Source organism: Myotis myotis, unplaced genomic scaffold (assembly GCF_014108235.1).
Source record: "Myotis myotis isolate mMyoMyo1 unplaced genomic scaffold, mMyoMyo1.p scaffold_m19_p_6, whole genome shotgun sequence".
In the NCBI taxonomy this organism is placed as follows: domain Eukaryota; kingdom Metazoa; phylum Chordata; class Mammalia; order Chiroptera; family Vespertilionidae; genus Myotis; species Myotis myotis.
The window spans coordinates 68,839,646-68,861,249 of NW_023416368.1; the positions used below are offsets into that span (position 1 = coordinate 68,839,646).

Consider the following 21,604-nt stretch of genomic DNA (forward strand, 5'->3'; position numbering starts at 1 on the left):
GCTGGAAAATGGGCAGGGAAAGAATACCATTCACTGGCTCCACATCTAAAGCAGCAGCCAGCCTCAGCTTCCAGCTGTTTCTGCCAGGATGCAGGAAAGCACTCTCTAATCCCCGGACCCCTACAGTCCTACTGAGAACATCAAGTCCATTGATAAACTGCAATCTCAGCAAGCCTCAGCTAAAGATGTTTCTTTAAAAGCTCAGTCTGGGCACTCAGAAAAATATCAGTTAACTGAAGGGCGCCCAGGGAACAGCCTCTAAAGTGATTAAGAAGAAAGATGACTTGGTTCATCTAAAATGATTAAACACATTAAATACAGATTGCGCTAATGGCTTCTCGGGATGTGTTCTCATCATCAGCCGCTGCCGATGATCCGAGGAGCAGGCGGTGGAGGATTAGGTGCTGTTGCGGGGTGCGCGGGTAGGGCTGGGTATTCACATGGCAAAGATTCCGCCCTGTTCCCAGATGCTGTGCTTTTAATATCATATTCCGATGTTTTCTACGTTAGCAGAACAAGGTGCACATGGAAGAGATCGTTTTGCAAACTCAGATACTTATCATCTCCCGGAGCCTTTGCTTTTTCAAAATCCAGGGGCAGAAAACTACAGATGAATTAATAAAGACTACATCTCAGCAGTTTTTTAAATGTTATGTGAGCATGCATAAAAAGGGGGGGGACATATCTTTGAACATAAGCCTTAATAATTCTTCTCTTGTGGGTTTCCCAAGAAATTATTCATAGACAAAATAATGTTATGGTCATCATTTTCTCATCAGAAGATTTGATGATTTAAAATGGCTTCTCAGACAAAAAACAACAACACAAAACAAAACAAAAAACGGGGCGGGGGAAAGAACTATTTGGGCCAGAAAATAATCACCAGGTAACAGGAAGAATAATTTTACATATAAAAATAATTTGTGAACCTCAACTTAATAACTTCCTATTAGTCACATGACACAAAATGAGTACAATATGGGAAACATCAAGTCAAAGCTCCTTCCCAAGCAAAAATAAATCTCATAGGAGCAACGGCCAATTTAACCACATTCTACCCCTGAGTCTTCCTCTTATTCCTCTCCTTGCCCTCAGATGTACAGAGAAAGTAGCGAAAGGTAAATAGTCTTCCAGGCCATTGGTCATCAAAAATCTATGCAGTCAGACTCCTAATAATCAGAGTCACTGTTCTTAGGTAAGGAATTTCAAAAATTTAATTCATACGACTGTCTAGTAACAATCACTCATTCTCTTAACAGATATGACTGTCATGTATGAACCAACAATGTGCCAGGCTCTGGGAATACAGTAGTGGGCAAGACAACAAGCAGTTTACATTCTCTAGACAGACACCATCATGGCTGTGAAACTGGTGCTCTGTAGAAAAATAAAGCAGGGTCAGGGGAGAGAGAATGTGCAGGGGGTGGAGGAGGTGCTGTCTGGAAGTGGGAGAGGAGGCAGGAAAGCATTTTTTTTTAACGTGCACAGAAAGAGGGAAAGGCCATATGATATTCTAGAGATGGTTAAATACCACTGGATTCAAAAATCTTAATGCATTTTATAAAGATTTCCACATGTATTCCTTACACCCATCCACCTGATGAGATAGGATCAATGCTATTCTCATTGCCTAAATCTCCCTAAGTTTGCCTAGAATCACACTGCTAGGAAGGGGTTATACTAGAACCAAGCCCCTACTTTTCTGTGACTTCTGCACAGGCAACGTCTGTAGAAGCAGTTTACTCTGTGCAATGGACGGCAAGAGCAGACACACTGACCCAGGGCTGCTGATCACCAAGGTCACCATGAGCCAAACTCCGCGTGCAGATTTGCACTGTCCAGACCTAGTCTGAGTCCCAGCTGTTGGCCGGGGCAGCAGCAGTGACTCCAACCACTTACCAGGAAGTGTGGATGGGCTTCTCCTTAAGAAAATGAAATGGTGAAGCCCACAGACCATCTCAGTTTTTTAAGTTTTTAAAAAATATATTTTTATTGATTTTAGAGAGGAAGGGAGAGGGCTGGAGAGAGAGAAACATCAGTGATAAGAGAAAATCATTGACTGGCTGCCTCCTGCACAGCCCACACTGGGGATCGAGCCTGCAACTTGGGCATATGCCCTGACTGGGAATCGAACCGTGACCTCCTGGTTCATAGGTCGACGCTAACCCACTGAGCCATGCCGGCCAGGCCAGGCCATCTCATTTTTGACAGCAAAATAAAAACTGGGGAGAAAGGAAGACCATGTGAGCAAAGAGTGATCCATAGGGACTTCAAGGACATGTGTTCAGGATAGAAGAAAATGGGCTATTAAAAACCAGATGGTCCTTCTTCTTAAGAAAACTGAGAATAATAGCAAAGGTCCTCAAACATTAGCGGATTGATTGAAGAAAACCTGTGGTTAGCTCAAGGGAGAGTCATCAGGAATTTGGGTGGGAGGTTTGAGGCACTAAATGTTGAGACCTCTTGTAAAAATACTGCCTTTCAGGAACAACAAGGATGTGGCCGAGAACCAACACCGCTCCTGCTGACTCCTCTGGGAAGGACTGTCAACGTCAGAGAAGACCCCTGAAGCGTCCCCAGACCAGGAAGCGGGGTGGGACATGGAAGCACTTGGGGTAGAGTGGTGCAGTAGAGGTGGTTTCTTCTCTTCTTCTGATGTGAGGGTTAAAACTGCTAAATTAAGTTAGCGGCCATTACACTGAGGTGCTTCTAGTGCAGTGATGGCAAACCTATGACACGCGTGCCAGAGGTGACACGCGAACTCATTTTTTTGGTTGATTTTTCTTTGTTAAATGGCATTTAAATATATAAAATAAATATCAAAAATATAAATCTTTGTTTTACTATGGTTGCAAAGATCAAAAAATTTCTATATGTGACACGGCACCAGAGTTAAGTTAGGGTTTTTCAAAATGCTGGCACGCCGAGCTCAAAAGGTTCGCCATCACTGCATAGTGCTTGAGCAGCCTGCAGTAGCAAACCAAAACCTAAACCTGTCAATGCCTCAAGGTTAAGAAATCAAAACCTAAGGACAACCAATCACAAACGGCCAACTAGGCTTTCCCAAGTAAGGCAACTTCTTAAGCTATAGCCAATCAAAAACTTTCCTGGCTTTGCTTCCTGTCTTCTCTATAAAAGTCTTGCCTTTGACTCTTGTTGGTGAGCTCTCCTGACCACTTCTGGTTGGGCGCTGCCTGATTTTAATAGGTATTTGCTCATATAAACTCTTTAAATTTGTAAAATATACCCCACTTTATCTTTTAACAGAATTTAGAGAGTATATAAAAACAGTTAATTACATAACTGTTGCCGAAGAAAACGATTTTATTTTCTAGATGAAAGCTTACTATACCAAAATAATATTTCTTATATTTTGGTATCTAGGGGGAAAACACATATACACAATAATATTAATGACTTTCTTTGAATTCTTGGATTATATTTAGGTTTTCTCTAACTTCTAAATAAATATGTATAATTAAATTTTTTAATAATAAGAAAACACAATTATACACACACACACACACACACACACACACACACCCACATACATATACATGAGCATCTCGTAAGGATTGGCAAACTCATTTGCCTGGAGACTAGCTGACCAAATAATGAAGCCTTTAAACAGAATATGAAGTTAGAAAAATGTCCGGATGAAGATGTTAAACTGTTAACTGCAGAAGACATCAGAAATCTCATAGAAAGAACAACAACAATGGCAGGAAGGCCCAGGATTCTGACCAGACATCACTGAAATGATGTTTGGAAAGATGTTACAGAGCTTCAGATGCCTACTTATCAAAGCACAGAATGCAGTTACCAGACCAAATTAGTTAGAGACTTAAGTCAAGGACAAAAACACGTTTCTGAGACTGTGATATAGGGCTTTCAAATAAAACATTGTTCAATGGAACAGCTCAGTTTGATACAGGGCTGCAATGGCCCCATGTGCACGTGGAAAAGGTACACGCTCCATGGCACACCAGAGGTAGCCATGGCAGAGCATTCAGGTACAGAGGAAAGAAGAGGGCAACTGACAAGCTATCATTTGGGAGACACACCTGACACTGTCTGGACAGTTTAAGGCAGTGGGTGATCACAAAATGACAAAAGAAGAAGAAATAAAGAGGGAATGATCAAATACCTATATATTGGCTGGAAGTTTCAACTGCAACTAGAATCTCTGATACACTTTGTCCTTGACATTCTGATAAATTAATCTCACAGAAAGTTGAACAAACTGCAACTTTGGATCTAATTCTGATCAACAAATGGTGGTTGGGGCGGGGGGCAGCAAAGTAGCGAGCAGGTAAGGGGTAAAGAGCTTTGGCTGGTGAAGCAGAAACATTGAGAACTTAGAGGTAAGCACTCAAAAAGAAGTTCTCTATAGTTAGATTTGAACTCTAAAGTTTAAAAGAACTGATTTTAAAAGTTCAAAGAAAAATATATGCTTGACCTGAAACTCAAAAGGAAAGATACTTCAAGAGGGAGGGCTCTCCAGAATAAAATTCTAACTATACAATTGCAAATTACCCCAGCAGATGAAAATGTATAGCCATCTAAAGGTACTGATGTGATCCCCCAGGGGGCAGCCTAATGAGCTCAAATTTTTAAAGGACCCCTACAAAAAGATCAAGAGAAGGGTCCATATGAAAGAACATTAGCATTGTCCATATGAGCTTAAAGTTGCAAAAATGCTAAAGACCAAAAAAAAAAAAGTTGGGGGGGGGGGGTGGAGGCCTACGCTGCTTAAAAGTTATGTTTGAACTGAGAACAAGAAAGACACAGACCTGCTGTTTGAGACAGATGGTAGTTCTCAGATGATAAGACAGACAAGGATAATCTTCAGACGGGAAAGGAAGAACAAACCTTGCTAAGAGGGAAACGGATAAAGAGATCGGGACTTAGAGATCAAATGACTACTCTTGGCAGGTTGAATTTACCCCAGAGCACAAAGAAAATTACCAGCTGAAATGCTACCAATAATCTTTGATAGATCCTGGTGGACCTGAGATTGGGTCAATTCAACGGGCCAAAGAAGGGCATGTGTAGTCCTAATTTTCAAAAAGAAACAACAATGTATTTTGCAGACCATCTGGAAAATTCTAGAATAGTGTATTAAGTGCAAGGTCTACCTAGGAAAGGAAATGAGACTCTGAAGAGTAGACTCCTCCAGGACATGCTTGCTAACAGCAAGTAGCGCCAAAACGATGGGGCCACTGGGGAACTGTTTGGATGGGAGAACGTAAAAGACACTCGGATCTCAATGGAGGTTTGAAAAGTTCTTCCACGATATTCTTGTGCCTTGTGGACAGGATGAAGAAATGTGGGCTGAATGACACTCTGGTCATGTTAATCATGGAATCACTGAACTTACTTACATCAATCAGAAAAAGTCTCTAGTGGACTTGGAACATTAAATGAGGAGGTAGATTGAGGAAGGGAAAGCTTGTAAACTGTGATGAGGAACAGTGAAAAAAAACTTAAAGAGTGTGGCCTCAAAAAAAAAAGATGACCCTGAAATACTTTAAGACATCATATAAGGAAGGAGATCAATAATTTCTCCGTAGCACCTCAAAATAAAAGAAAATGGCATGGACACTCTGGAGCTAGGGCACTCAGGGTCAATATGGTATCCAAACGGGCCAGTGGCCATCTGTTGAGGATGGGTGCTCAACAGCATAACCCAAGTAAGGTCCTGTCTTGGTTTATCACAAACTTTGGGATAAAAATCAGGTCCTGAAATCAAGGTGTTGGTAGGGCTGCATTCCTCCTGGGGCCCTGGGGAAGAGTCTGTTTCCTTGCTTTTTCCAGCTTCTAGTAGCTACTTGCATTTCTTGGCGTGTGGCTCCTCCCTTGAATCACCCTGATCTCTGCTTCTAGGCCACATCTCCTCTGGCCCTGATCCTCCTGCCTCCCCTTCATGAAGACCCTTGAAATCACATATATCCCACCCTGGTAATCCAGGATAATCCCTTTAAAACCTTTACTTTAATCTCACCTGTAAAATTCCTTTTGCTATGGAGGGAAACAGTCTCAAATTTCAGGGAGTAGGACATGGCCATCTTTTGGGAGCCATTATTCTGTCTAGCACAGGCCCTCCCAAGCCTCAGAGATTCAGGAGCTGAAGACACCCTATTCTCCTCAGTGACAAGGGCCCTGAGACACACTGTTCCAAAACTTTAAAATCTAAACTGTGAAATGATTCTTTTAAAGATATTGACAAAGTTGAATATGTCAGCTTGAGTGCAAGTTTAATGTAGTTAATTATAAACGCTGGACAGATACCAATCTTTTTCAAAAATGCTCATGTTAACCCAACGATTAAATATTAACTTTTTGGTAAGCTGTAAAGTTTATTTCCTTATAAAACCCTATTTATAGGCTTACCTAATCTTTTAAATAGAGCAACACCTATTACCAATGACCAGGTGGCTGTTTATAATCACCCTAGAGCTTCCTAGAACTGGGCTTTTTAAAAGGAGAAACGCATGACATACTGTGGAAAGGTCATGAACATAATGCAATTCTCCAGACTTTGTTATCACTCTTCTCTTTCAATTCACATTTAATCACCATCAACTCCCCTTGGCTCCAACCACCTGCCTCCAAACCCAACAATAGGTTAGTCTTTCAAACACAGCCTCCCATGTATATTTTCTTTGAAACTCAGCCCCAAATGAGAGACTTATAAAGATCAAAGGATTTATAAAATAATTTCCCCCTCAATTTCAAGTCAAGAGAAAAACTATTCATGCTGATTATAACCAAGTATAGTATAGAAAAATAAATCCACAAATACCATTTCTCACCAACAGTCTCATCCCCTTTGTATGTTAAATACCTATCTATTTATCTATCTATCTATCTATTTATCTATCATCCATCCATCCATCCATACACTGAGTGGCCAGATTATTATGACCACCCCATCAGTACAATGAAGTGAATTAGTTATGCAAATAATAATAATAATAATAAAACCTTGAGAGTATTTGCTTAGGAAGTTTTCAATATTCAGTATTTTTGGAAGTGTCAATGAAGTACTGATGGGGTGGTCCTAATAATCTGGCCGATCATAATAATCTGGCCACTCAGTGTGTACAGCTATTGCAGAACTGCTAACAAAAAGCAAACTGACTGGACAGGAAGAATTAAGGACAGCAAAATGATGACAGAATGAGGAAAAGGGAAAGGAAATTCCTCCATGAGATGTAAGCCACAGGTGGAGAAGCAGTAAGTCTTACTCACTGTGATCTCCCCAGCACCTAATACAGGGCCTGGCAACTAGTGGGTGCTGAAATGCAGAGAAACACGAACCTAGCAACTGGCACAGAAGCACACACAATTAAGCACTTGAAGGAATGCTGAACGGGTCCCTTCATGAGTAGAAATGATGGGACACAACACCAGCAGAGAAACAGGATGTTGGCCTTACTTTACTATCTTTGTCTGGTTTGGCTGCTGAACTGTTCCCACAAGCTGATGAAGCACTGTCAGGAGAGGCGGGAAGTCCAGAGAGAATGGCCATTATCTGGCTGCTGGGCTCCGTCTCCAGGGAGGTGGAGGTGAGGCTGGGGGAGGTGATCGAAGCTGCTGCAGCACAGGCTAAGGGGGCGCTGCGACCCATATTGATGGCAGCCATCGGAGGCGGAGGCTGTGGGGAGGCCAAGGGGTGATGGGGCAGGCCCACAGACGCAGGGCCCAGCCCGCTGGCGTTCTGTACTTGGATGGGCGTCACCGCTGCCGTAGGGCGTTCTTGGTTGTGTGCCAAAACTAGTAAATGACAGGAGGGAACACGGTAAGATTCAACTTTCCAATAAACGCTGCTCATCAAACTATGAGTCATTTCATTGCATCCGTCCATAATGAAAGGTTGCTACTGCATTTATTACAATAAACAATGGATGTGTGGTGGTTCAAAAGCACTTCATCTTAGTTGGGTCCCTGGATGCAGTTCCCTTCCAGATCCACTCTGGAGTCTGTTGAGTGCCTAGAGCAGTGATGGCGAACCTATGACACGCATGTCAGAGATGACACGCGAACTCATTTTTTTGGTTGATTTTTCTTTGTTAAATGGCATTTAAATATATAAAATAAATATCAAAACTATAAGTCTTTGTTTTACTATGGTTGCAAATATCAAAAAATTTCTATATGTGACAGGGCACCAGAGTTAAGTTAGGGTTTTTCAAAATGCTGACACGCCGAGCTCAAAAGGTTCGCCATCACTGCCCTAGAAGCTTAGCTGTAAACCCCGAGGCCCTTCAGTTAGAGAAAGAAGGCCTTTCCCTGGAATGAGAGACTCAAAGCCAGTATCTGATGGTGGTCTACACTGTCAAACTGCACTGGCCTCCAGTCCTTTTTAAAAATGATTCTCTCTTTTCTTATAACCATTTCTTTCTTTTCCAGAGAGAAGTCACAAGTTTACTCTCATTGTTACCCAAGACTCTTGGTAGGTAGTCAATGTTATAGAAAAAAGAAATCGGCCAAAACCGGTTTGGCTCAGTGGATAGAGCGTCGCCCTGCGGACTGAAAGGTCCCAGGTTCGATTCCGGTCAAGGGCATGTACCTGGGTTGCGGGCACATCCCCAGTGGGAGATGTGCAGGAGGCAGCTGATCGATGTTTCTCTCTCATCGATGTTTCTAACTCTCTATCTCTCTCCCTTCCTCTCTGTAAAAAATCAATAAAATATTTAAAAAAAAAAAAAAAGAAATCGATTTAAGGTCCCACTGGGTCTAAGATAGACTTGTGACTAAATTCATAAAAAATTATCCGCACACCGGTTGGCTGCAGTAGATGTACAGTGAGATTTGAGATCATATGATCCTGGCTACAGAAGTCCTATTTTCAAATACTACTGACATTCTTAGGATCGGCATAGTGTCTTTCAGGCTTTCGATCTACACATCAGGGAAGGCTTGGCCAAAGTAAGCAGACATCAAGTGCCACTGACTGGACTCTGCCTACTTCTATTTCCTGTTATTTGTTATTTTACATCATATCTGCTTTTGTCAACATCTGTCACGGAAGATCTGATACTAGGCAGACGACCCTTTTCCTGATGCTTCCCAGTCCGGTTTCCTCCTTACCTGTCCTCACAGCATTGCGGGCCTGGTTGACTGTCATCTGCCCCGTCATGTTCAACAAGACCTTAGCCTGAGGACTCGTGTGCATGTGAGCTGCTGACACCACTGCTGTGGGGACCACATTGGGACTCCCGGCCATACCATTTCCCTGGAGCTTCTGGGCAGGCCCTCCTGCAGTGGAGGGACTGACCATGGTCACCCCCCGACTTGTCTGACCAGCTGTAGACACAGGAACTTTAGCTTGGGAAGCATTTGTCATCGCCCTGCCGAGACAGAAAAACAGACAGCCCCATCCATTAGCGAAGTGGGGGACAGAACAATTAAAAGGGGGAAAAAAGACTCAAAGCTTTACAACATTTTAAAAAATGAATGGGATTATTTTTACAAAATGTAAAAATAGCAAATTCAAATTCACAATGGCCCTGAGGCAGAGAAAGGTCTTGCAATGTATTCTGAGTCACAGAAAATCATGTATCGTATTTTCTGCTCAAGAACATCCAGTTACCAGGTTCAGCTTCCCACACCAAGGCCGAACCCCTCCACTGACTTGAGGCCCTGGATTCTCCTACTTCTGCTATCCAAGAAGCCAGGCTTGTTACCTTACAATCATATGTCCATGGCCCTGCCCATGCTTTCTGCCCTTCTCCTATTTGCCCCCAGCCCCACGTCACCCAAGGGCTTGTGTACATGCATGTGGGTGCACATACACATATACACACACTCTTGGACTGTCCTCCCCAGCTTCTCTTGACTTACCCTAATCTCATTGGTTTCAAGATCCAGCAGAAATCCCATCATTTCAAGAAGCCTTGCCTAAGGCTCAGGCTGAAGACTTTCTGATTATCTTTCATGTGGATTTCTCTGTCCTATGACCCTGATTACAAAAATGAGTGTATTGTTTTTTAGATAATTCCTTATTAAATATTCCTGACTCAGTCAAAGCTCCTTGAAGACGGGGTCAGTGTGCAATGGTTCTTTTCCATTTCTCCAGGATTTGTAGTTATAGTGGTACTGCCAGTTCTAAACAAATACTTAGTGGTTGAATTTAATTAAATTAGGTTTGGCATAGTTTTGTGTAATGCTTTTTTAACATTCTAAATTCATTTAAACATCAATTCTATTTATAGTAACTTTCTACTAAGTAGACTACTTCATTAACTTGAACGTCCTTATTATGTACCATGAGGAGTAACAAAGAATTAGCTCTAAGTAAGCAACTCTCCAGAGACTTTAAATAATTTGTTTTTGAGTCTTATGAAAATGTTTTCCTTTATTAACTTAATATTTTGGTTTTGGTTTATTTTACTTCCCCTAGTTGTTTCTGTGGTTTGTTGTTGTTGTTTTGTGTGTGTGTGTGTGTGTGTGTGTGTGTTTCCGACCAGGAAGGGCCTATCTGGATCTACCTTCTGGATCCTGAATGTAGATTTTAACATATACAGAAAACACGGTTTATATCGATTAAAAATCTGCAAGTCAAATGAAAGCTAGTACCCTGTCACCATCTGCAACAACAGTGATTTATATTTGATTAGGCTGCTGGCCAACCTATAAGTCAAGGCCAACAGCTGACAAACATGTCAATTCATTAAACCTTTTATTCAGAATCAGAGAGTTTAAGGAATGATTTATCACAGTTAAACCTGGGCTATTTAAGAGCCCGGTGGCCAGAAACTGAGGCTCCCTGAATGTCGATGCCATTAAGGGCATTCCATTCAGTCTCCGAGGCTACTTTCCTCAGTGACCAGAAGGTGGGCTTATCTCGAAATGAAATAAAGAACATTTTGTATATCTAACAGCCCTGACTTCCCATTACCCTGTAACAGGCCTTCTAGACCTCAGTGACATCTGGGGCCAGCTAATTCCCTTCTGTGGGAGGGGCCCTGTGTCCTGCAGCACCTTCGGCAGCATCCTTAGTTTCAGTGCACCAGGTGCCAACAACAGCCTCTCTTCCTGCGCCCGCCCCCGCCCCAGTGCCAATCAAATGTGTGTCCACACATTGCCTAATTCCCCCAGGGAAGCAAAATCACCTTTAGTTAAGAAGAATAGAGGATCTATGCCATAGCTAAGGAATTTTATTTCTGACTGTATTACAGAAATTAATTGTCAGAATTCAAAGGTAATCAAGCTATTAGAACACAGAGTCGGACCACCTGGGTTTGAGCACTTCTTCATTATGTGATCTCAGACCAGTTATTTAATCTCTTTGTACCTCCATTTCCTCATCTATCAAGAGAGGATAATAACAGAAACTACCACAACGAGTTGTTCAAGGACTTGGAGTGAACGTGTGCAACCCATTTAGAAATCTGCCTGCCTGGCACATAGCAAGCATTATAGAAACATGGAAGTATTAATAATATAGCTTTTGTTTAGATGAAACATTATGCTCTTTCCAGCAGAAAAAAATACTGAAAATGGTCTTTTACATGTTACTTAAAGCAAATAACTTAAAACCCAGTACATTTATTTGTAGAAACCTACAATTTCACATATAGCCATGTGAAAAGTGAGCCAAGCATTTTAGAGTTAGAAGGGATCTCAGCAAGCACAGATACGGACTTTTTAAAAAATGTTGGCTGTGTAACAGGCAATTATAACGTGAGAAGGAATCTGGACAGGCTGAGAGCCACGGAGAAGAACAAAGCTTCTCTGTTTGGAACTTAGTAAACCACTTGTTCAAAGCCATACCTTGTGACGGGTGCCACATAATTACCAGGGAAAACCCCGATCTTGCTGGTATGCATCGATGTCCCTTTGAACCAGCCATCCTGGCAACGTTCAAACACTAAAAACATCTCCCCTTTTCTCAGCTCCAGCTCATCCTCTTTCCGGGGAGTATATGGATATATAGCAACATACCTGGAATAGAAAGAATATCTGATTTCGGGCCGAGTAACCACCAAAACCCAAGATGCTCAAAGCTCGTCCATGGTATAAAGTCTTGAATATCTTGCACAAATGAAAACAGAAAGTACAGTCCTTTCATCTGTAAGCAGTATTGGTACTTGTCCGCTGAAAGCTTTTGCCATCGACATTGAAAAGGCAGAGCCCCCCGCTCCCCCCCCGCCCCCAAAGAAAAAGAAAGAAAAGGCAGAAGCCTTCCTGATTAAGAACTGCCAACCTGGTCTACCGCCCCCCCAGACCTCCGCCCCCCGTGTGAAGGTGACCACCCCACCAAATGGTATTTGCAGGGTGTGAAAGAATTAAGGCAGCTTCCCAGAGTGCCTAACATGCTGCTGGGGATTAGGCACCCACTGGGAAAATTGAGCTCTTCAAATGGCACTTGTTAGGCTTGGAGAGTAGCCCCAAATGTGGGCATATGGTGTGAAACCCCACCGGGAGGCACAACATGCTGCCTTCCGCACACAGGCTGAACCCAGAGGCTTGGGCTGCACCTGCTTTTGTGTGCTCAGCCAGGAACAAGACTGAGTTGGAAAAAGTCAAAGGGAAATAAAAGTCCAGATCACAGGGCGTACAGAAGAGCCCCACCACGCAAGGTGACTGTGCCACCACCATAATGGAAACCAGGCAGGCTACGCTAATCAGTTGTTCTTCCCAGGGCTGACCTGTTCCATGTATAAACTCACACAATATAAGATCCACGAAAACCTAGATGTATTCTGCCACGGATAAACTCTGAATGAGATAACTAGACTTTTCTGGATACTAGGGACTTCCAGCTTTTCACATGTGTACTACGAGTAGACCTGGTTTGTATGGAATACCTTTTCATTCCTTAGTATCCCAATGCAAGGAACGAAAATGAGACAAAAAGGCAGCTCCGTACACATATAATATTATGAAGAAGCAAACAGCTGTCTCCCTAAATTCTGAAAGGCCTTCCCTCAGCAGGACGGCTGCCTAGCGAGCGCTTGTATTGGGCCCATTTTGTTTCAGCAGTCTCCTCATTATATGCATGACTGGGTAGAAGTTTGCAGAACACAAACCACTTTGGAAGCCATAAGCCTGTCAGCAGCTCATATCAGAAAGGTGTTTCTCTGCCTCTGCTCTTTGGGCTGAGTTTGAAATGCATGTTTAAGCAGCAATAAATGACACCCTCACTTACACGCTGGGGCGAGTCTGAGGTCGTAAATGTGCAATCTGGTCAGTGGGCCCCGTTGTGGGCCTGGGTCCTGTTCCAGCAGCAGCAGCAGCAGCAGCGCCAGGCTGTGTGGAGACCAGGAGAGGGGGCGGGGGCAGAGGAGGGTTCATAGTCTGGTATAAGAAAGAGAGGGGGACAATAAGGAACACAATGTTTATTTACATCTTTTATGGGAGGTGGGAAGGAAAAGGAATCAGAAATCCATGGGAAAAGACTTCAATGGAATCCAAACAGAACAGAACCAGCAAGCTACCTAAGATGAAAGTGTCCTTAAAACAAAATAAACAAACAAACAGCCCCCCCACCCCCCAACCACCACCACCACCACCACCACCACAAGACTCCCATCTTGTTCTCCTTTAAGATCTTAAAGCCATGGCAATTTTTTCCAGCGAACAGGTAAGTAATCCTGCTTGGAAGGAGGGAAAGAAAGAAAAAAAACAAAACACCACCCGAAACAATTGTGTGTAATTTTAAGATGAATAAGACTTTTAAGTATAAGACTTGGCCAAGAATCCAAATGCGTTTCAAAGGGGCAGCTATAATGTCACACTGCTTGCTGGGAATTAATTTGTGATTGTTTCTGTAACTTGAAACTTAAACACAATGCAAAACAATAGGGCTGCACTATATCGCAAGCCATGCCTTCAGAAGAAAATTTCCTTTGATGCCTGGTCTCCACAAAGCCCAAACAATAGCAAGCCACAATCACTGGGCTGTTGTTGCTACTTTTGCTTATTCTTTTCTCAACTCTGCCAGCGTTTGAAATTTAGGACTATCAAGGCTGGTAATCTTTAACAAGTACACCAGTGAAAAGCTGCTGGTTCTTTTATGGGCACAGACTAATGGGGTTCTGCCTACAGGATTCCATGCCTTTTGGAAATCAATGGAGCAATTGTTACCTTCTGATCCACACACCCAGAGAATTCTTTAGGGTCTGTATACTGAAACTCCTGGGAACACAGGCACAGAAAGACCCGACTGAACCCCCACCCCTCCCCACCCTCCCCAAATCTTTGAACCACTAGATGTAAAAACTGAATCCAAGGAGAGAGGAGGAGTAAAGAATACACCTATGAAAGCATAGATGGCTGAGACACATCAGCATATTAATAAGAAAAATCCAATGACTTCTAAACATAGATCCTAACAGTCATTTCATGTCTATTTTTTTGAAATAAAAACTTGAATCTCATCAACAACACTAACTGCATCTGCCTGTTCAAGTACATAGCTCCACAAACATAATAAACTGAGGGGAACCATTTTCCAATTTCTAGACATGCATGTTGCAACCGTCTCACACACTCTTATTTAGTATTTTTTTTTTTTTTTGCTAAAGTGACTTTCTGGAAGGATTTCCCCTCACACAGCAGCTGAAGGTGGTGCAGAACAGCCAGTGCAGAAATACATGGGGCGCGGAGCTGCTTACACAGCGCTCACCCGGACGAGGCCAAGGGCAGCTCAGAAAGCCAGAGCTTCCAGGACGTTCTTCACGCTCCCCATAGGAACGAGGGCAGCATTCAGATTTGTCACAGCTTTGGAATTGGCACAGACTTGGGCTCAGAGCCTTCAAACCCTTTAACCAGGAGAAGGACAAGCCTTCGTTCCATTTGGTCTCCTCCCAGTGACACAGTGGAGAGAAGGAACGCTAATCCTTGGTAAAACGCTCAGCAAACGTGACCTGGGCAGTTAGTTCGTGGGCAATGACACACCGGCGGCTCGACAGGTGAGGTAACAAGTCCAGACTGTACCGCGACTAATATACCACCGGAGATTATAAAATTACCACTTAGCTGGTTTCCATTTAAACCTTCCTAAACCCAAAACAGCGTGGCTGTGGTGAGACAGGAGACCAATGGCATGTGCGTGACAGGAGCCCCGCAGTCACCGCTCCTAGGAATTCCTGAGCACAGCACCAAAGGCACAGAACCAAAAGGCTCCATTCCTCACTCTCCACAGAACCCCATCTTCAAGAGGAGAGGAAATGAACATCGCCTGTTATATTTTAACTTACTAAAACAGAGGCGGTATTAAATTGGTCCTAAGAAGAAGGAGGCAAGGGCATCGACAGGTCTGATCAAAATATACATCACATTTTGTTAACAAAACGTAAAAATAGGTCACCTCCTGTGGTTTATACAGTAAACAAATGTTTCATGCATGTTCCTTTTACAAAGAGTAAACAGTAGGCATTTAAAATGTGGATAAAAGAGAATATTCTAAAAGACCCCAAAGGTTGTGCTTGAAACAGTCTTTAAAAAAAATAAAAAATCGGACAGGATTTTTCCCAATGCTGGGTTACCCATCTTTGGGGAAATGTGCATATGTGAGTGCATGTGTATTCGTGGGTATAGAAGCACACAGACAAAGGCCAAGAGGGAGAGTCTGATTAAAATCAGATTCCTAGATGTTGCTCAGCCCTGCGGGGCTGGTAAAATGATAGGGCTCTGGTGAGTCCTGGGCTGTGACACACTAGGAAGTTTTGTGGGTTGCTTTATAAACAACCTCAACTGAAATAATCTGGCGATGTGGAAGTTCAAAAGGTAATCCACTGTAGGTTACGCTTCGGGCAGTTTGCTATCCTGCAAGACCTGAAATTTCCACAGCGCAAACCACAGCCTTTCACTCACCCAGAGCTGACCCGGAGACCCGCCTGTGTTCTCTCACAGCCCAGGCCAGCGTGGCTGCAGAGGCCAACACGCACTCTCCACAGGCAGGAAAAAACAAACGCATCCATGGCCCTGCTAGGAGCACAAGTGACACTTTGCTAATAATACGTCATCAACGTACCATTGTACAGAACCAGACAGACACCACAGTGAAATGCCACGTTCACCAGCTACTGCATGGGTAATTGAATTGGGGCCTCACAAGTGTTCATCCCTTGCAGTTTCATGGAAACTCAGCAAGTCTGTGTGATTAAGGTAAAGTTGTCCATAGCTATGGCCCAGGCCACAGAAATACTGATGTAGAACACGCGATGTTATTCTGCCAGGCATTAAAAATGAGCTTCCTGTTTCTGTAGATTCAGACCTTCCGTTTACCAGTACGTGGTAATGGTCTGAGGCGAGAATGACTACTTCTGAACAACACTTAGCTCAAATACAGGCCTTAGTGGTCAGCTACTGTAAACTGGTCATATTTTGAGTGTCCAGGTTCCCTCCCCCGACCCTCTGATCATGAAAGAAGATGAAGTTTTTACATGGTAGAAGAATAGTTGTTGGGGGCAGAAAAACACAGACTCTAACCCAGGCTCAGCCATCTAAGGCAGTCCTTGATGCCTCCCCTTTGCTAGAGTGAGCACCAGAAAAGAAGTGCTCTCTCTCAGACTGGATTGCAGGCCACTGACCAGCCACATCTGCTACTGGACACCGTGCGTGAAAAGTTCAGTTACTGGGTGTGAGACCCCTTCTTTTGCTCCTCCTTTTGCCCTTTCCTGAAACTAGCCCAGATAGTGTTTAAACGATCTGGATTTGGCCAAGGACAGACTGCAAGGTCCACTATGTCTTTTTATTTGTTGTTCTTTTGCTTTGGGTTTAATGTATATAGCAACCAGTAAAATCACTTGTCCAGCCCTGGCCCGTGTGCTCAGTGGTTAGAACGTCAGCCCATGTGAAAGGTCATGGGTTCAATTCCCAGTCAAGGAATTGAATACTTGGAATGCAGGTTGATCCCGTCCCCAGTCAGGGTGCGTGTAGGAGGCAACCAATTGATGTGTCTCTCTCACATGGATGTTTCTCTCTCTCTCTCCTCCCCCTTCGCTCCCTTCCTTCCACTTTATAAATCAATGGGAAAAATATCCTCAGGTGAAGATTGAAAAATAAAATCACCTGTCCAAACTTCAGTAAGGAAGTTATTCTCATCAGGCAATGTCATCAGGATTGACACTGAAATAAGACCCAGTATCAAAATCCTGACACTTACAGTTAAGTACTGAAATGATATCTCTTCCCTGTTAGAATTAAAGTTTCAGACTTTAATTCTAGCCCCCATTAAAAGAAATTTTTCTTAAAATTTTTTATTTTTTATTGAATTTATTGGGGTGACATTGGTTAATAAAATTATATTGGTTTCAGGTGTACAATTCTATAATACATCATCTGTATATTGTATTGTGTGTACCCATCCAAAGTCAGTTTCCCTTCCATCACCATTTTTCCCCCCTTTACCCTCTGCGACACCCCCTTTCCCCTCTGCTAATCACTGTTGTCTGTGTCCATGAGGACTGTGGATTTTTTTGCTTAATCCCTTCACCTTTTCCACCCAGCCCCTTCCACCCGTCCCCTCTGACAGCTGTCAGTCTATTCTCTTTATCTGTGAGTCTGTTTCTATTTTGTTTGTTAGTTTATTTTGTTCATTAGAGTCCACATGTAAGTGAAATCACATGCTACTTGTCTGACAGACTTATTTCACTTAGTATAACGCTCTCCAGGCCCATCCATGCTGTCGCAAAAGATAAGATTTCCTTCTTTTTTATGGCCAAGTAGTATTCCATTGTGTAAATGTACCACAGCTTTTTATTCATCTACTTATGGACATCTGAGCTGCTTCCAAATCTTAGCTATTATAAGTGACACTGCAATGAACAGAGGGGTTTAAACTGGGGCAAAGGCTTACCTGTAAAGTGCTTTGCACTGGAGTTTTAGCTACAAGGTCAACGGACAATGAAGGGTTCATTTTCTTTCCTACTGTCCCTTATGTGTGCATCCCCCTCACATACCTCCCAAAATAAAAAAGTGACCGAAGGACAGACTTCGGGCATTTCTGGATCCTTTGGGCAAATACCACTTACTATCCCCCAACTCATAATTGTTTCTTTGTAAATCGGATTTCCAGTCAACCCACTCTCAACCCTACCCATGAACCTCTGTGGACAGCCTTTCTGTGTCCTGGACACAGACGCAGGTGCACCAGCTGGTGATGAAACAGGCCCAGCTGCTGCTAGGCACGTGCCCGCCAGTCAACGGTGTTACCAATTTCAGCAGCCTCACCATCTGCACAAGGCAGTGTGTGTACAATTATTTAAGCATTTTACCTTATTTTTATGGCAATGAGTAGAAAGTAGAAAGGTGAAAGTGCTGATACTAATGATTAAAAAAAAAATAACTTAGGTGTCAAAATCCAATAAAATTAAGATAAAGATGAAAAGGAGTGAGTCTTTCGTCTCAGGTGGATGTTCACTGGAATTAAACCAGTCAACTGTGGGTACAGCTTTGAAGAAAAACATTAAAGAATCTATTTAAAAATGCCAGAAGTCAATGCTTAGAAGATTATGTCTAAAGGGGAAGATGGAATTAAGAATTAAAAAAAAAACCTCTTGGGGAATGGAATTTTGCTCACAAATTGTGTATTTATTGTTCTGCAGTTGTTCTGTAAGAAGAGATACCTGTACTAGTTAATTGACTTTGTATAAATTACATAAGGTCTCCAGGCCTTAATATATGGACCTGTGAGACAGCCTTGTAAATATAAATAGTTTAGGTGCGCTGCCTTTCCTGTGCCGGGAGCACCACAGAAGCTCATAATTGGCAGCTACTGTTGTGATTCGTGAGACTGAGAAGTCCAATAGCCTTACTGACTCATCTCTGTGCTGCCGGCACTGGGCTTGGCAGACAGAGATAACAAATCCTCAGTGAGTGTTTCACGAGTGAGAAAACATGCTGTGCCTCCATCCCTTAACAACGTGCAAGGATCCAAAGGCCTGTTTCTGAGATGCTGGAGTTCTTTTCTGTTGCTATGACGGTGTTGGCCATATCCTACCCCTCATCCTGAGGCTCAGAACTCCTGCCATAACCCAGGCATGTGCCCTGCCCCGGAATCGAACCATGACCTGGTTGGTAGGTTGACCTTTAATCACTGTCGTCCTTCAACCACTGAGACACACCAGCGAGGCTAATTTTGTATCTTTAAACAGTGGTGTGTGTGTGTGTGTGTGTGTGTGTGTGTGTGTGTGTGTGTAATTAACATAAAAAATAGAGTAACACATTTTTGGAATGTAATCTATTTATAAGTTGGCTATGGGCTATATTTGGCCTTTAATGACCTGGGCACCCTGTGACATCTTACAGTTAAACACCTCTCAGCCAGCACAGAGGATCAGGGATTATGAATCACTTGTTTAAAAAGCTCTCCTGCCACTGTACAGAAGATACAAGACTAAGGGTTTCATCCTCCCTCCTTCCAAAAATTAGCTGGAAAAAACCCTTACTACTAATAATAGACTAATGTCTGAATCAGGTAGATGTAATAACAGTTTGTTCCTAAGATTAGATATTTAACATTTTAATAGTTCCTTGTGAAATGTATGAGACAATATGCTCATACTTCATTTGGCATAAGAGATTAAAAATTATCAATTTATAGAAAAAGATTTCATTTTCTACTATAGTGGCGGCATTTATTACCTATAAATCCACGCCATGAAAAGCATGGTTTCCTTCCTACCAGGCTGCACGCTATTGCTGCAATACTGCTCAAAGTCTTAGGAAATACCTCAAATTTCAAAAAAGGTTAGTCGCCGTGATTAAGGAGAAATGCAGAGGGTACCTTCTCCGGAGAGTCTTTTCCACTTAAACCCAACATTTAAAATGCAAAACGTTTCTGCCAATCTACCAGGGGCTTTGAGATCTAGACATCTCCTGGGATGACAGATATGTCTGTTTATAACTCGTTTTTCAGTAAGTGAAATTGGCACAGTAGACATACCATTTAATAAACCTTCCTCTTGCTTAACATGCAATCTTTCTCATGGAATCCCAGGATGAAATCGCTGAGTGTGAATTCATTTTTGTATATTCATGCTCTCTTGTGACCTGTCCCCCTGACTGGCCTGACAGTGCTCCTCCAGCTAAGAGCGACTGGCCATTTCATACATGGTAAAATTTATAACCCACAAGGGGTGAGACTCAGCTCTGTGTTTTTTCCACTAATTAACTTTTCTAAGACCAGGAAAATCAGGTTTTTTTCCCCTGTTAAGAAAACAAGTCAGAGGCCCAGCCAGTGTGGCTCAGTGACCTATGAACCAGGAGGTCACAGTTCAATCCCTGGTCAGGGCACATGCCCAGGCTGCAGGCTCCATCCCCAGTGTGGGGCGTATAGGAGGCAGCCGATCAATGATTCTCTCTCATCATTGATGTTTCTATCTTTCTATCCCTCTCCCTTCCTCTCTCTGAAATCAATAAAAAACACTAAAAAAAAGAAAAAAAGAAATCAAGTAATAATTTTTCCATGCAAAGCAGTCATCTGGAATGGGAATACTAACTGGTTATGCAAATGTTGGGGTGGGAAGGGAAGCGGGGGGGGGGGGGGGGGGGGGAGGGGAGGCGCGGAGGGTCCTCTCCAGAGGTGAGAGGGCAGGATGATTATGGCACTTGGCACCAATCAAAACACCCATGTGCTACCAGAATCTCAGGGAAACCACATGTCAATAAGTTAACTGAATTTCACCATCTCCCCAGATGGATTAATGCAACTCACCCTCCCAATCCAAACACTTGTACTGTCAAGGAAGCTATAATGTTCATTATAAAACAAACATTAAAAAACAAACACACAAAAAACTACAACTTTGATCTTCAACCAGAACATTATTATTATTTTTTAAAATTTATTTTACTTATTTTTTTATCTTTTGTTGTTAATCCTCACCCAAGGATAGTTTTTCCACTGATGGTTAGAGAGTGTGGAACATTGCTTGCCTCCCGTATGCCTCCCAATCAAACCTGCAAACTAGGTATGTGCCCTGACTGGAATCGAACCAGCAACCTTTTGGTGCATGGGACGACGCTCCAACTAATGGAGCCACCTGGCCAGGGCATAACCAGAACATTATCAACTTCCATGTAAATACAAGAACACGCTTAACTCTATAAAACCTTTTCAAAAGTCTAAGTCAAGCTAGGTAATAACTGCATTTATTTATATCCCACCTTGTTTCAAAGTCAGTTTTCAATGATTTATAAAATGTATCAAGACAAACATAAAAGAAGAAAAATGGGGCAAAAGGAAACTGAGGACAATAAAACTAGATGGAGGCAACACTTTGACTAATAACGTGGTGAGGTCCCAGCTAGGGAAGGGTACCAATTTGGCTCTAAGCATTCGAGCAGAGGGAAATATAATCTTTACAACATATATAAAATCCACAACCTGAAAATAAACCAGCTGCTTAGAAGCCTCACTATTCCTGGTACCAAGAGCAGAGAAAACTGAGTGAAAAATGAATCAGGCCCTCCAAGGCATTCTTAGAGCAAACCAGTGGCACATGTCACAGGCCCACCTTGAAACAGTCGAAGAGGTCAATAACCAGATCAGTAATAGTCACCCCTCTCTCTACATTCTAGATTCTAACTCTCCGAAGCAGGTACTATTAGTCTCATTTTACAGGTAGGAACACGGAGTCTTAAA

At 42.7% G+C, this 21,604-nt stretch overlaps 1 protein-coding gene across 8 annotated transcripts in view; it reads right to left on the reverse strand.

Moving 5' to 3' along the window:
* The window catches only part of SH3RF1 (SH3 domain containing ring finger 1), a 220,736-nt gene that overhangs the window by 66,849 nt on the left and 132,283 nt on the right, over positions 1–21,604 (reverse strand). For 5 of the 8 annotated variants that reach the window (XM_036314160.1, XM_036314158.1, XM_036314155.1 and 2 more), the window contains 4 exons: positions 13,160–13,308; positions 11,782–11,952; positions 9,097–9,356; positions 7,442–7,779 (listed from right to left, as the gene is read on the reverse strand). In XM_036314160.1, coding sequence (XP_036170053.1) covers positions 7,442–7,779; positions 9,097–9,356; positions 11,782–11,952; positions 13,160–13,308 — 918 coding nt within the window. The remainder of the gene's footprint in view (positions 1–7,441; positions 7,780–9,096; positions 9,357–11,781; positions 11,953–13,159; positions 13,309–21,604) is intronic. The other 3 variants (XM_036314159.1, XM_036314162.1, XM_036314161.1) reach the window with 3 other exon arrangements.